The 17,278-nt window shown below is 38.0% G+C and overlaps 1 protein-coding gene across 2 annotated transcripts in view; it reads right to left on the bottom strand.

Annotated features, from left to right (window-relative positions):
* The window catches only part of Nfatc3 (nuclear factor of activated T cells 3), an 84,638-nt gene that overhangs the window by 40,738 nt on the left and 26,622 nt on the right, over positions 1-17,278 (bottom strand). For both annotated transcript variants that reach the window (XM_036187802.1, XM_036187803.1), the window contains exons 4-7: positions 7,020-7,219; positions 3,750-3,922; positions 516-656; positions 82-137 (exon numbers count right to left, since the gene is read on the bottom strand). In XM_036187802.1, coding sequence (XP_036043695.1) covers positions 82-137; positions 516-656; positions 3,750-3,922; positions 7,020-7,219 — 570 coding nt within the window. The remainder of the gene's footprint in view (positions 1-81; positions 138-515; positions 657-3,749; positions 3,923-7,019; positions 7,220-17,278) is intronic.

The following is a 17,278-nucleotide window of genomic DNA, read 5'->3' as shown; positions in this document are numbered from 1 at the left end:
AGTGTCCTTAACCACTGAGTCATCTCTCTAACCCCGCTTAAATCCTTCTTACTAATTAAATAATTAAGGTGACTTTCTTACCCCTTGACATTTTTCCCTGATTATTTTTCCTTCAGCCTCCCAATGAGGTCTTCCATCTATTGAAAGAAAAAATTTACAGTTAAAAGCAATTCAAGTTTGAAAACAGGAAATCTAATCTATGTAGCACAACAAACTATTGTTAGAGAGAATATTTTTCCTCATAGATGTCCAATTAAAAAAAAGAGAGAAAGGTCAGGTAGTGGCACAGACTTTTAATCCCAGGCAGAGGCAGGTGGATCTCTGTGAGTTCCAGGACAGCCAGGGCTGCACAAAAAAATCTCATCTTGAAAAAGACCAAAGTTGGTATTTTCCTTCTATGATGTCCATAGCTTTAGGAAACCTATTTGGTGATTAATATGACTGAAATATATACATAATTTATTTCATTCTTTCATCACTTAGACTGAAGTTAATTTGTATCTTATATTAGTTACCTTGTCCTTTTTCAAGAAAAATGATTTTGGATTCTGGAAGAAAATTAGATCCAGTCACAACCATTTCATGGCCTCCATTGACAGAGCAACTGTTGATACTGTACTTCTCAATATGAGGGAGCTCTTGAGCAGATCGCTGAGCTATTTTAAGAGTTCAGAAAAACAAAATATTATTTTAAAATATTTCACACATACAAGATGAGCTCAAACTACAAAATAAACATTGAGATTAATTAATTTAGCTTCTGAAATTCAAGACAATGGTAATGAAGTTATATAAATTGGTACAAAACAGGTCAGGGATTTAGCTCAGTGGTAGAGCGCTTGCCTAGCAATAAGCACAAGGCCCGGGGTTCAATCCTCAGCCCCCCCCCCAAAAAAGGCATGTGCCACAAATTGGTACAAAATTATTTCTTAGATTATAATGGCAAAAAAAAACCCAAAAAACAAAAAACCCCACAAAAACCAAACTGATAAAGTTAATGTCTTTAACTTCATATTGGCTCCCATACATTTACTTAATATTTTATTTTTAATTTAACCTCTTGAGTATATGTTTTCCACAGAACTGTTAAAATTTACAAATCTAATTACAAAAAATCAAGTTCAGGGCCTTGAGAGATGGCTCAGAGGTTAAGAGCACTGGCTGCTCTTCCAGAGGTCCTGAGTTCAATTCCCAGCAACCACATGGTGGCTCACAACCATCCATAATGAGATCTGGTGGATTTTTCTGGTGTGCAGGCATACATGCAAACAGAACACTGTATACATAATAAATAAATAAATCTTTAAAAAAATCAAGACCAAAACTATGTAATTAAACTATGAACAATTAAGAGAAGACAAATCTAAATAACTACTATAGGACAAACAACCCTTTCCTTAAGAGAATACTCAACCATCATCACATTAGGCTCACATGGTGGACAATTTTTTTTTTTTTTTTAAACAGCTGAGGATCAAACCCAGGGCCTTGCTCTTGCTAGGCAAGCGCTCTACCACTGAGCTAAATCCCCAACCCGGACAATTTTTTTAAATAAATAACTAAAACATAAATGAAACACATATTTTACTATTTAATTTCTAAAAGGAGCTGTGTTTCTGCAATGACTACATTTCTCTACCTCCACAGGGTTTGAGGAACATAATCTGATCTTCTAATGCAGAGTGTCACTTAACTATCAAACAGTGGGTTTGTTCCACCCTCACCTGGACTTCCTGTGCTGAACTGCTAAGCTATATTTTTCTAATATGTGTGTGCGTGTGTAATTTTTTCCTTTCCTTTTTCCAAAATAAAACACAGGGAGTCTTGATCTGGCTCAGTTGTTAAGGGCACTTGTGAGCCGAATGTGGTGATGCACACCTTTAAACTCAGCACTTGAGAGGCAAAAGGAGGTGGATCTCTGTGAGTTCAAGGCTAGCCTGGTCTACATAGTAAGCTTCAGGCCAGCCAAAGCTACATAGTGAAACCCTATCTCAAATAAAACAAAATACAAAATTGGAGTTCAATTCCCACCACCCACATGGTGGTTCACAACTACCTGTGACTCCAGTTCCTGGGGATCTGACATCATCTCCTGACCTCTCCAGGCACAATGCACACATGTGGTACATATACACACATGAAAGCAAAACATACACATAAAATAAAATATAAAATAAAAAATGTGTGTGTGTGTGTGTGTGTGTGTGTGTGTGTATAACAAATAAAACCACAGTAACAACCATAAGGTACTAGTAATACTTGTGTTCTAAGCACAAGTCCATCAACAACAGACAAATGGCCTTGTATGAATACACGAGCAATCTGTCTCAGTTTCCTACACCTGTTTACATCATTCTCAATTATTCAGTCATACCAGCTAACCTTCTGAGACCTATAGGTCTACCAGGCTTGACTGCATCTCAAGTTCTAGGACCTTTTCTCATAGCTTATGTTTGTAAATCAGAGGTAAAAATCACCCACTTTTTCAAATTAATGTCATAATAATTTTATAGTATTAAACAAAAACAAACAAAATCCTTTAGCTTGTCATGTAGGCACATGCCTTTAATCTCAGCATTCTGGAGGGAAAGGGAGGTCAATTCTGTGAGTTTAAGACCAGCTTGATCTATAGAGAGAGTTCCAGGACAGCCAGTGTTACATAGTGAGTGAGACCTTGTCTCCAACCAACCAACCAACCAACCAATCAACCAACCAACCAAACAACCAACCAACCAAAATCGTTAATTTTTTTTTTTTTTTTTTTTTTTGGAGACAGGGTTTCTCTGTGTAGCTTTGCACCTTTCCTGGAACTCACTTGGTAGCCCAGGCTGGCCTCAAACTCAAAGATCTGCCTGGCTCTGCCTCCCGAGTGCTGGGTTTAAAGGTGTTTGCCACCACTGCCCAGATAAAATCGTTAATTCTTATTCAGCTGAGGAGTAAGCTTGCAAAACAGGATGCCATTATATGAAAGGTCAACATTTAAGTACAATAAAGATAATCTTAAATGACAACTAAAAGCATTGAGATCATAGCTTCATGACAGAATCCTCAGATGTTTTCATTTATAGCTAGTGTGGTAGTTTGAATATGAACTGGCCCCCATAATCTCAGAGGGAGTGGCACTACTAAGATATGTGGCTTTGTTGGAGTGGGTATAGCCTTGTTGGAGAAAGTGTGTCACTATGGGGGTTGATGTCGAGGTCTCTTTTGCTCAAGCTTCCCTCAGTGTGGCTGTCAGTCAACTTCTTGTTGCCTGCAAACCAAGATGTAGTCACCACCACGTCTACCTGCATGCCACTATGCTCCCCATCATGATGACAATGGACTAAACCTGTGAAACTGTAAGCAAGCCACCCCAATTAAATGTTTTCTTTTTAAGAGTTGCTACCATCATAGCGTCTCTTCACGGCAATGAAAAATCTAACTAAGATAGCTAGACAAGGTAGCACAAACCTTGATCCCAGGTTTGAAGCCAGGAGAAATGAAGTTGGGAGACAAGAAAGAGATAGGGAGGTAGAGAGGAAAAAAGAGGTTCTCTATAGTCACATAGCTGCCTAGAATCAAATTATAGTGAGAAGATATGTTTTAACATAAAATTACTACTCTTCTCACCTTGTTAGCTTATTTTCATGTCAGAAACACAAAACAGTAACTTAGACTCAATATATATATATATATATATATCTCATTTTAATCAAGACACACAAAACTTACATCAAAATCTTAAAATATATTGCAAGCTCACTTACAGCACTCAACAGGAATAGATGCTATCTGCAGAGAAAGGACTTTTCCATTGGGCTGTGGGATGTGCACTCGAAACACAAGTCGTACTCTAGTATTCTTTCTGCCAATATCAGTTTCTCCTTTTCGAAGTTCTATATCTGAATTTCGGAGTTTCAAAATACCTGCACAGTCAATACTAGAAAAAAACACATTTTTAATTTCATTATTCAGAAACTGGTTCTGAACAATTCAACTGTGGAGATATGCACTGTCAATGTGCCAGGTCATGAACACCTATAATCCCAGCACTTGAGAGGTAGAGAAGCAGGAGGATCAGGAGTTATAGATCAGTCTCAACTACACAGTGAGTTCAAGACCAAAATGGGCTACAAGAAGCCGGGCGGTGGTGGCACACACCTTTAATCCCAGCACACTGGAGGCAGAGCGAGATGGCTCTCTGTGAGTTCAAGGCCAGCCTGGTCTACAGAGCGAGATCCAGGACAGGCACCAAAACTACACAGAGAAACCTTGCCTTGAAAAAAAAAAAGGGGGGTGGGGTGGGGTACAAGAGACTCTATCTCAAAACCAAACAACAAAAGTTTCCAGAAAACTTCATACCCCAAATTGGTCAAAAACAAATCTTTGAGGTGAGTGTGGTAGCACATGGCTATAATCCCAATACTTGGAAGACTGGAGTAATGAAGATTACCTTAAATTCAAGGCAAACCTGGGCCTACAGACAGACAACATAAGGAACTGTGAAGATGGCTCAGTAGTTAAGAGGGTGTGTACTGTTCATGCACAGGACCCAAGTTTGGTTCCTAGGACCCCAGCCAGGCAGTTCAGAATGGCTTGTAACACTAGTTCAAATGGTCTGACACTGTCTTCTGACCTCCTTGGGCACAGCATACACATGGTACACATACATATACTTAGCACACACACATACAAGAAAGTAAATATACAAACCCAGACAGGATTTCTCTGTGTAACAGCCCTCAGTCCTTGCTTTGTAGACCAAGGCTCCCTTGAACTCACAGAAATCTGCCTGCCTCTGCCTCCCTAATGCTGAGATTAAAGGCATGTACCACCACGCCCACGCTAAAAATAATTTTTTTAATAAATAAAAATTAAAATATTATACTGGAGCGGGGTGGTGGCGGCGCATGCCTGTAATCCCAGCACTTGGGAGACAGAGGCAGGTGGATCTCTGTGAGTTCGAGGCCAGCCTGGTCTACAGAGCTAGTCCAGGACAGACTCTAAAGGTACAGAGAAACCCTGTCTAGAAAAACCAAAAGAAGAAAAAAGAAAAAAAAAATTATACCGGAGAGATGGCTCAGTAATCAAGAGCACCTGAGCCCCTCTTTTAGCCTCCTTGGGCACCAGGCATGCACATGGTGCATGGATATACATATAGGCAAAATACCTATACTCAAAATAAATAAACCTCAAAAAAAAGTTTAAATTTTAAAAAATGATTTAAAGGCCAGGCGGTGGTGGCGCACGCCTTTAATCCTAGCACTCGGGAGGCCAGCCTGGTCTACCAAGTGAGTTCCAGGAAAGGCGCAAAGCTACACAGAGAAACCCTGTCTTGAAAAACCAAAAAAAAAAAAAAAAGATTTAAAACAAGAAACAAAATATATGTATGATTCTTAAAACTAAGAAATGAACCCCCCCAAAAAACCAAATAAACTTACAAAAACTCTTATTTAGAACTGAAAATACATATTTAATTTTGTTTGAAATAACCTCTTATTTTTCTGAGATGGGGTCTCACTTTGTAGTTCAAATGACCTAGAACTCAAAAGTCTGACTCAGACTTCTAGGTCCTAGGATTACTGGTATATACTAACAAGTCAACCTGTTTTCAGTCAGTGTGTACCACTGACATTCACGTTCTCTCTATTTTTAAGACAGAAAGAAGGTAGGAGTAGGTAAGAAAACAGACACTAGAACCATATATTGAAAGCACCTTCTTCTCTATTTTTGTTGTTGTTTACTCCTAAGTTGTTTATCCGTTTGTTTTTGAGACAGGATCTCAATGTACAGCCTTGGCTGGCCTCAAATTCAGAGACCCATCTGCCTCTGCCTCTGGAGTGTCTGACAGTCATTCTTCCTAGTTTTGAGTCAGGATCTTATATAGCCCAGGCTGGCCTCTGACTCACTATGTACTCGGGCTGGAGAGAGGGCTCAGAGGTTATGCATACTGACTGGTCTTCCAGAGGTCCTGAGTTCAATTCCCAGCAACCACATGGTGGCTTACAACCATCTGTATATGGGATCTGGTGCCCTCTTCTGGCCTGCAGGGATATGTGCAGGCAGAACACTGTATACATAATAAGTAAATAAAGTCTTAAAACAAAACCTCACTATGTACTCAAGGGTTATTCTGAACCTCTGTTCTTCCCCCTTCTACATCCCAAATTCTGGGATTATAGGCAGAAGTCACCAACTTTTTTTCTAGAAATATGAAACGTACTGCCCTCCTGAGCAAACTTTTCAGAATTATATTAGTAAGTTAGCTTAAAACAATGAGTATTTTTTTTATATTTTATTTTATTTTCATGTGCATTTGCGTTTTTGCCATGAGTGTGGGGGTCCCCTGAAACTGGAGTTACAGACAGGTGTGAGCTGACATGTGGGTGCTGGGAATTGAACTTGGGTCCTCTGGAAGAAGAGTCAGCGCTCTTAACCCCTGAGCCATCTCTCCAGCCCAACAATGAGTATTTTATAGTTAACTAAAAACCAAAACCAAACAAACCATGTATTTTTCTGAGAATTGTTTCAAGAAAACAGATTTTTTAAATTAAGGTTTTTAAATTTTTTTTTTTTTTTTTTTTTTTTTTAGCTGAGGATCAAACCCAGGGCCTTGAGCTTGCTAGGCAAGCGCTCTACCACTGAGCTAAATCCCCAACCCCCAACCCCCAACCCCAATTGTTATTCTTAATTGTGTGTGGGGGGATGTGCATGAGTGCAGGTGCTTGTGAAGGCTGTGGGCATCCGGATCCCTGGAGCTAGAATTACAGGCAGTAATTGTCAGCTGCCTGACGTGGGTGCTCAGAACCTAACTCTAGACCTCTAAAAGAGTAGTATGGGATTTTAATTGCTGAGCTAGCTCACTGCTCATTTTACCAAAGGTTTTAAAATGTCTGGCTAGAGGCAGAGACAGATGCATCTCTGTGAGTTCAAGGCCAGCATGGTCTACAAGTGAGAACCAGGACAGCCAGAGTTACATAATGAGACCCTGTCTCAAAAAACAGAAACAAACAAACAACAAAAAATGAAAAAGATACCTGGCAGACATATTATTTTCAGGTAGAAGTGGAATTTCCAGAACTTTTGTGCTGGCAATTATTATCTCCTGACTTGCAGTAGCAACTGTCTTTCCAGTAATACGATGCACCTGGTAAAATGCGTGAGGTCTTAAATATCGATCATCAGCTGTTCCAATAAACATCTGTAGATTTATTGGCTTTTCACTATAGCCCAGGAGCTAAATGAAAGGAAGAAACACAAAAAGTACACTTCATTGTCCATGCATTTTATAATAAGCTTACAATAAGTCTATTAAATTTGTATCACATACTACTGTACATAAAATTATTGGTACAAAAAAATTAAAAGTAACCCATGAAAAGCCCTCTAAATTTATCTTTTTAAAATTTTTCTTTTATGTACGTGAGTATTTTGCCTACATGTATGCCTGTGCACTTGTGTGTGCCTGATGCCCTCAGAGAACAAGAGGGCATAGACTTCTTTAGAACTGGAGTTACAGATAGCTGGTAGGCACCATGTGGGTGCTAGGAATAAAACCTGGGTCCCTGGAAAGAGCAGCCAGTGCTCTCAACTGCTGAGCCATCTCTCCAGCTCCCACATTTTTAAAGTAAAGAGATTTAAACACAGGGACATGTTACAAAGGAATGTAGATGAGGAAGGCTAAGGGAAAGACTAACATCTGAATCACCAAAAAATTTGAAAAGTCAAGCTAGGACTCAGCAGGCTGAGGCTTGTAGATTATAAGTTCAAGGATCTGCTTGGTCTATATATTAAATTCAAGACAAGCTTGCGTTGAGAGACCCTGTCTCAAAAATTTTGTTTTATAGCCACCAACTTCCAGCATTGTGGTACAACCTTTGATCCCAGCACTCAGAAGCCAGAGGCAGGAGGATATATGTGCCAAGATATACGGCACCTGAGTAACAACACCCAAGGTTGTCTTTTGGCTTCTAAACTAATGTGCACACACAAACGTGAACAGAGACAAAAGACTACATGTAGTCATGTAATTAAAACTAAAGATACATTTTTCTGGTTTTGTACAGATTAAACATATATTCTACCACTGAGCTACCCCCAACTCCTGCAAATGCTTTTTAAAAATCAATCTGCACGAATATGTGTTTTCCTTTTTGATATTATTGTGATACATATATTCACTTTCATATGCTGACTTACACTTGCATTTTTAGAATAAATCTCATTTGACATACAATCCTTTCAATGTTCTGTCAGATTTGGTTTGTCACTAGTCTTCTGAGTATATTTACATCTATAATCATAAAGACAAATATTTTTACCCTTTGTATATCTATTGTCCCCATCGGTATGTTTTTGATATTTATTTATGTATTTATATTTCAGAACAAGGTCTTGTTATACAGGCCAAACTGGCCTTGAACTTGTCATCTTTCTGACTTAGTCTCCCATTCCCACTGACCTCTGTATATGCACGAGCTGCTACGTTTGGCTTATTTTGTTTCCCTTTAAAATACAGAGTGGGGGGACACACTAGGACGGGGGACTTAAGAGACGGCTTAGTGGTTAAGACCACTGGCTGCTCTTCCAGAGGACCCAAGTTCAATTCTTAACACCCACATGGCAGCTCACAACTGTCTGTAACTACAGTTCAAGGGAATCCAACACCCTCACACAGACATACATGCAGGCAGTGCACAAAAAACAAGTAAATAATAACAATATGATTATATATAATTACATTATTATTATTGTTGTTGTTGTTGTTTTGTTTTTATTTTTGTTTTTTGAGACAGGGTTTCTCTGTGTAACAGTCCTGTCTGTCCTGGAACTCACTCTGTAGACCAGGCTGGCCTCAGATTCACAGAGATCCACCTGCCTCTGCCTCCTGAGTGCTGGGATTAAAGGCGTGTGCCACCACCACCTGGCAAATAAATTATTTAAAAACCCAACAACCCACAGGGAATGAGGTGGTTACTCAGCAGGTAAAGCACTTGCTGCTGAGCCTAACAGCCTAGCTTCCCGAGTCCAGCCCGCAGACCCACATGGCAGAAGAGAAGCAAAAGCTGTCCCGAGCCCCACAGGTGGCATCGCAGTGTGCCCATGCCCACACACAAGCACACACACCGAATAAAGAGATGTAGTGATTTTTAAAACTCACAGTCCTCCACATCCTTCCTATCCTCCACTGAAATCTCTCTAGTGGCTTTCCTCTAGATTTAGAGTCAATTCTCATTCCTCCAATGGTTTACATGTAAGGCCTATGAGATTTGGACCCTTGTTCTTATCTTGTCCTATATTCCTTCCCACAGCCCACTCTAGACATACTGGCTTTATTACTTGAACCACTGCTCATTCCTAACCTCAAGACTTTACTATTTATTTATTTTGGTTTTGTGAGTCAAGGTTTCTCTGTGTAACAGTCCTGGCTGTCCTTGGAACTCACCTTGTAAACCAGGCTGGCTGGCCTTGAACTCACAGAGATACAACTGTCTTTCAGTGCTAGGATTAAAGCCCTGAGCCACCACACCTGGCTTTAACCTCAGTATTTTATCTCTCTTGAACGTTCTCTCTCTTTTGTATTATCCTTCTCCTTCATTTCATTTAGCTCTGTACCCAAAGGTCAGTACCCTCAGAGTACCTACCTTATTTACATCTCTCATAGTGCTTTAATATTTTTCAAAGTATCGACTGCTATCAATATTATTTTAAATTGAGTTATCATCTACTCTCCTGGCAACCATATACAAGCTCCGAAAAGCAGAAACTGTCTTATTCATCATTCTCTCCCTTCGGCCTTTTACTAGGAATATTATGGAAGCAGTCATATTTATTGAAATGTTACTATTTCAATCAGTATTCCACAAGTATATTGTAAATGAAACTAAAGAACAAAGGGCTGGCCGGGCGATGGTGGCACACATCTGTAATCCCAACACTCAGGAGGCAGAGGCAGGTGGATCTCTGTGAATCTGAGGCCAGCCTGGTCTACAAAGTGAGTTCCAGGACAGCCAGGACTGTTACACAGAGAAACCCTGTCTCAAAAAACAAAAATAAAAACAAAACAACAACAACAAAATAATAATATAGTATATAATTATATATAATAATATTGTTATTATTTACTTGTTTTTTGTGCACTGCCTGCATGTTTGTCTGTGTGAGGGTGTTGGATTCCCTTGAACTGTAGTTACAGGCAGTTGTGAGCTGCCATGTGAGTGTTAGGAATTGAACTTGGGTCCTCTGGAAGAGCAGCCAGTGATCTTAACCGCTAAGCCTCCAAAGCTACAGAGAAACCCTGTCTTGAAAAAACAAAAACAAACAAACAAACAAAAACTACAAAGGGCTGGAGAGATGGCTCAGCAGTTAAGAGTACTTGTTGCTCTTGCAGAGGTCCTGAGTTTGGTTCTCAGCACCCATATCAGAAGGCTCACAGCACCTCTAACTCCAGTTCCAAGGAATCTTCTAGACTCTGTGGACATTGCATAAATGTAGCGCACATACATACACATAAAATAAACAAATCTTTAAAAAAAAAAAAAAAAGGACAAAATGGCATGTGTGAAGTTTTAAGGAATTAAATGAAGTTCTTAAAGGGTATAAATTTACTCTTAAAAATATAAGATATAGGCAAGCACATGAAAAAAAAATCACTTAAGGCTTAAAAAAAAAAAAAGAATGGAAAGAAACATGGAAACCAGTTAGGAATCTGAAAATACTAAAACCAAAGTTCTGAAATTTTAAATTAGGGTAAAGATAGGAACATAACAGAAACTATAGGGGGGAAAAGTAATAAAAAAATCTTATCTAGAGATCCTAAAGAGATATTTGTAATTGACCACATATAGCATAATACAGAAAACAAGTCAAAAATTCTTAGCTTCAGTACCTAAAAGATGGCATCACAGAGTACAACTCTGCTATAGTAAGTAGAAGGAAGGGTATTATATAACAGATGTGAGAAAAAATATTCTATATGATTTTTATTTTTTGTCTATCTATCTATCTACCTATCTATCTATCTATCTTTGAGACAGGGTTTTTCTTTCTGAGCATTTTTTTTTTTTTTTTTGAGCTGAGGATCGAACCCAGGGCCTTGCGCTTGCTAGGCAAGGGCTTTACCACTGAGCTAAATCCCCAACCAGAGACAGGGTTTTTCTGTGTAACCTTGTCTATCCTGGAACTCAATGTGTAGACCAGGGTGGCTTCAAACTCATAGAGCTCTGCTTGGCCCTGCCTCTCGTGTTGGCATTCACCACTACTGCCTGGCTCCTTATGATATTGTTTCTAAGACTCAAGGAGAAAGAATCTAGTGCCTTGGTGGTGGTGGGAAAATAACTTCTCTTTTCAAAGACCTTGCCATGCTATTGTTTCTCTGTCTATGGCATTAATAACTTTTCTAATAAACTCCTTACTTACATCCAAGAAAGAGAGCTTGTTCAATATTAGGATAAGAATTTATACTGTATCAAGCTGGTAATAGAAAAATTAATTAATTAAGAAAAAAAAAAAAAAGAAAGAGAGCTTGTGTGTAGCTCAAGAGGCTGCAACCAGGAAATTTCAAATGTAAATCACTGATTCCTACATGCTGCTGAGCCCAATATCCACCAGATAATCTAGTTTGCTAATGTGTCCCCAGCTTAATGGTCAAGTTGTAGATGTCTGTTTCCTTCTGTTTCTGTGTAGTAGAGGATGACTTTAAACAGAAATCATGTAAACCTCTATCTATATATTACCATATAACAAAACATCGAAGAAGAAAGGCAACTTTCAACAAGAGAGAAAAGAGATCATAGGGTACCTATTATTTACCAGGAAGCCAATGAGCAATATATCATTGAATCCCAGCATCCTGCCTACCATGGGAATAGTAATTATCTAACACTGGATAACAAGCTACTCTGTATTTGTAAACTCATGATTGGTCAGTAATTAGGCTGAAATCAGCTGAGCTCTTTCTGGTGTGTATACTTTTGATGGTTGACAAGGTGGATCAGCTTCAGAGGATTAGCTGGTTATCAACATGAGTATCATGATTTTTTTTCTTATATAATATCTCATTCTAAGTACCATACTGTCCTGTTCTCAGAGATGACAGGAGATTGCAGACCAAGAAGTCTGCTAGGCCCCATGGCCCAGGTCCATGTTCCAACTTGAAGATCAACTCAGGTTTGGATATACAGTGCCCCAAGAACACCAGACCTGTAGCCTTTTAAGCACTACAAACCCACAGAAGATCCTGTGGACCATCTCTATACCGCCATTCTTGTCAGCTGAAATCCACAGCTACACTCTCAAAAGATACTAAACCTATTACCTCTGTAGAATTAGAGAAACCCTGTCTTAGGGGGGAAAATTGGTTCCCTCTTGAGGAACAAAAACAGACACCCAGAATTAGTAATATATTGATAGTTTATATTTGTATATTATAAACATACAGTTTAATATACATAATTTAGTCCTAGCTGTCCTGGAACTTGCTGTGTAGACCAGGCTGGCCTTAAACTCAGAGATTCTCCTCTGCCTCCTGAGTGCTGGGATTAAAGGCATGTACACACCACCATCACCCAGATACAAGAGGGAACCATTTCAAATTCCTTTAAGGTGTTTCTTCCAGAGTTTACTTTCATATTTTTAAAGATCAGGTTTATACTGCTATTTCATAATTTAAGTAGTATCTTTTTAAAGCTATATTATCTTTTGATCATTTATCTAGGAAGATAAAAACCAATGTGGTAGCTTACAACCTGCCTGTAATTACAGTCCTAGGAAGACCCAATGTCCTCTTCTGGTTTGCAGGGGACACACACACACACACACACACTACACACTACACAGATATATATGCAGCCAAAACACCCATACACACAAAATAATAAATTAAATAAAAAGAGAGATTGGTGGCTTTCAAATAACATATGCACATCTTCAATCCTATTCCCCTAGCAAATCTGTACTTTAGAGGAAAAAAAAAAAAAGGAATTTAAGCCCAGCAGTAAGAAGACAGGCAGATCTCTGAGTTCAAGACCAGCCTGGTCTACAGAGGAAGTTCTAAGACAGCCAGGGATACACAGAGAAACCCTGTCTTGAAAAAACAAAACAAGAAACAGAAAACAACAAAAAAAGAATTTAAATCAGCATTCTGTGTTTGCACTATAACTGCATGTATGTTATAGATGAGCCATATATATATATATATACACACATACAACCTTTTTTCACTTTCTGAGCCGGTCTCACTCAATGGCTCAGGCTGGCCTTGCACTTGTAGCAACCTTCCCTCTGAGCTATTCAAATGCTAAGTTTACAGGTGTGAGCTACTGTGCCTAGCTTTATCTGTAGATTTTAGTTACATTTTCATAAAACTTGGTTTAAGCTAGAGTTAATTAATGACTTTTGTATTAAGAGCCACTATGCCTAGCTTTATGCTGTAGATCTTAATTAATTACATTTTTATTAAACTTTCTGTTTGAGCTAGAGTTAATATATGACTTTCATGTTAGGTTTAGCTGCTTATAACAGAAAAATCCAAAGCAACTGTAACTTAAACATTTTAAAAATAATAAAGTTTGCCGGGCAGTGGTAGTGCACATCTTTAATCCCAGCATTTGGGAGGCAGAGCCAGGTGAATCTTTGTGAGTTCAAGGCCAGCATGATCTACAGAATGAGATCCAGGACAGTCAGGGCTACACAGAGAAACCCTGCCTGGAAAATCCAACCAACCAACAAACAGTTTATTTTTCATATTCTATAGAACTTTTCTGTAGGGTCGGTCAATACACCTAAAATAAATCCTCCAGTTTCTCATCTAACAGAGTATAAACTTACTTCAAGTATTCTGGAAGAAAGGTTATCATAGGTTTTACTATTTAGTCTGCAAACTTTCAGTGTGTCTCCCATTCAATTAGCATTTTCAGTAGATCTACCAGTGTTGCCCTCAGAACCTCTAACTCATGCCTTAATGAAGATTTTTTACCTCATCTACTAAAATTACTAGCATTGCTACATGACAAGATAGAAGTTACCAGCTGGTATATAACAACAACAACAACAACAACAACAACAACAACACACACACACACACCCCCCCACACACACACACACGAAATCTAGGAAGCCTACAACAACAACACACATACACACACACACACACACACACACACACACACACACACACACACACACGAAATCTAGGAAGCCTACCATGTTTTTATAGACTTTTATCAAATTCTACTGTTTCCACCCTCACCTCACGTCCCTATTCCAGTGCCTCAAATCCCTGACATTACCTTGGGCTCTTAAGGTACAAAAATGACTTGTGTCCTTTTTGCCTCATCAGAAAATTCAAGTTGAAGCTGTCTTATGTTCAGCTAAGGTAAACAATGTGCAATTTACTATATTCAAGCAGAATTTGTAGCTTTCTGTAAATACTTTAAAATTTACATAATAAAAAATACCAATATTTTCATTTGTAATTCCTTTAAATTGTTTTGTCATTAACAAATTAATAAAATTGAAGATTTAATGAAAGAAAACTAGTTAATAAAAATAAAATGTTCAATATGAACACAGTTTAAAAAAAAGGTTTAAATCACTAAAGAAGAAATTGGAAAGGCATACATGTACATATGGAAAAATTAAATTTAATGATTTTCCTTTGATTCTATAGTAGCAAATGAGTTAAATGATAATGCCACACACACAGAAACATAAAACAAAAGACTCACTACCTGACCTATACTTTACAGAGAGACGGAAAAGGTCAAGGTAGAGAATGGTTATATACTCTGCTTTAACTAAGTCCATTTAATCCTAAAACTCCTACAGAGTGCATGTCATTTTTATTTTTCAGTCTACAGGTGAAAATTGTAAAACAAAACAAAAAAAAAAAAAACTAGAAAATTTTCAAACTCAATGCTGATAAATGCTTCCTTCTGCTGCACCTATTGCCTCTCATGTTCAAATTGTATGAAATCAATAGTTTGTCCAGTGATGGAAGAAACAACAGCTTGAGCACTCGCCTCTAAATACTTGAAGAGAACAGCATCCACCTTGCTGTCACCAGAGTCTATTCATAAGCTTAGCACACTGAAGACTACATCATTGCTGAATGAATAACATTTGGAATAAGAGAGACAACTTTATAGCACAAAATAACTCAAGACCGGTAAATATAATATTTAAACAATAAATACTAAGTACCTGGCCAAAATGAAGTAGTTAAATTTAAAATACAAATTTTAAAATGTTACTATTATGCATGAATGTTATTACAGGGTATCACATGACAAGTGGATAAGCACCATATATCAAAGAATCGTTAGTCATATTAAATGACTTATACTCAGACCAGCTTGGCAAAGATGTAAGCCACCTGTCCTTTTCACTTTGATAAAATAAACTCCTGCTGTGGGAAGGTAATCATACATATAAGATTTCAAAGGGATATATATAAATACATTTCATAACACACATCTGCTTAAGTACATATAATACAGCATAAGAAAAAAAAGGACTGCTCCTCTGCATCTCAAAGATTTTAAAGAAGAATAGACTAGCTAGACTGCCACCTGACCCTAGCCCAGAAGCACATTATGTTATAGGCTGTCAGTAAATTACTATTGCTAACATCACCCTCTAAAACCGTCTACTATCAGTACTCTTCTAGCAGCCGCCACCCTCTGCTGTGTAAAACAAAGTACGCTGTTGTTTGTTATGTTTCTATATCGTTTCCATAGCAAAGGTCTGTGCCTGCTTAGCTTAAGCTGGAGGGTTAAAGCCTGAAGGTCACTACAGGACACATTATAGCAACTTTAATAACAAAAGTTCCATTATCAGTCCTGCCAAATTACTTGGGGAAGGCCCCTGGATTTTTCTATATCAGAAACATGAACATACTAGAAACATTGTAGAGATACTAAAAATACAAAATTAAAATTCCATTAATATAAATTACTTAAAAGTAACAATGTGACAAAACAAAAATGAATGTTAAAATGTACATATAACAATGTCATATAAAAAAATCATCACTAGAGTCAGGTATGGCAGCACCTGTTATTCTAACACTTGGAACACAAACAGGAAGATAAGTACTTCATGCCCATCCTTAACTACACAGTGACTTTTAGGTGAATCTGCGCTACATGAAACTTTGTCTTTAAAAAAATAAAATAAAATAAACAAATCATCACTAGGCAATGGATCTTGACATATCATAAAATACAAAGCCTAAAAGTAACAATATGCCGGGTGTTGGTGGCGCACGCCTTTAATCCCAGCACTCGAGAGACAGAGGCAAGCGGATCTTTGTGAGTTCGAGGCCAGCCTGGTCTACAAAGCGAGTTCCAGGACAGCCTCCAAAGCTACAGAGAAACCCTGTCTCAAAAAACCAAAAAAAAAAAAAAAAAAAAAAGTGTGTGCCACCACTGCCTAACATTTGAGTCGTTTCTTATTTGGGTCTGTTAACAACTATAAATATTGGTATTTGGGATACCAATTGTGTCTTTTTTCTTTTTGTTGTTGTTTCTTTTATTTATTTATTTATTTACTCATTCATTCATTTATTTTTATTCATTCATTCATTCATTCATTCATTCATTCATTCAATATAGAAGCTCACTTTGTAGCACATATTGTCCTAGAACTCACAATGTGTCCCAGGCTAACCTTGAATCCACAGTGATCCTCTTGAGCTAAGTATTTGGTGCTTTGTTTTTGTTTTTTCAAGACAGAGTCTCACTCTGTAGCCCTGGCTGGCCTTGAACTCACAGAGATCCACCTGTCCCTGCCTCCCGAGCGCTGGGACTAAAGTCGAGAACCATGCACTACCCTTGGCTGATGTAAGTCTTCTGAAGGCTGAGATTACAAGAATCAGCACCAATGGTTTAAGACTCAACATTTCTTAGTATTTTCTTTTAACTTTTTATTTATTTTTACTTATTTATGTTCATTGGTGTTTTGCCTGCATGTATGTCTGTATGAAGGTGTTGGGTCCCCTGGAACTGGAGTTACAGACAATTGTTAGCTGCCATGTAGGTGCTGGGAAATTGAACCCGGGTCCTTGGAAAAACAGCTAGTGCTCTTCTTAAACACTGAGCCATCTTTCTAGCCCCAACGTTTCATTTTTTTTTTTGTTATAGTCAAGTGAAATCGAAATTAAATAATAACTTGATTCAAAGCTTTAAAGTATGAGACGTACTTAAAATATACCAAATATGCAAATTTTACACAATTTTATTCTAGTTAAAAGAAAATAAACATTTTAATCACAAAATGTTCAGTATAATTCTATCTG

Source organism: Onychomys torridus, chromosome 5 (genome assembly GCF_903995425.1).
Source record: "Onychomys torridus chromosome 5, mOncTor1.1, whole genome shotgun sequence".
Classification (NCBI taxonomy): Eukaryota; Metazoa; Chordata; class Mammalia; order Rodentia; family Cricetidae; genus Onychomys; species Onychomys torridus.
This window is presented reverse-complemented; position numbering and strand designations above follow the sequence as displayed.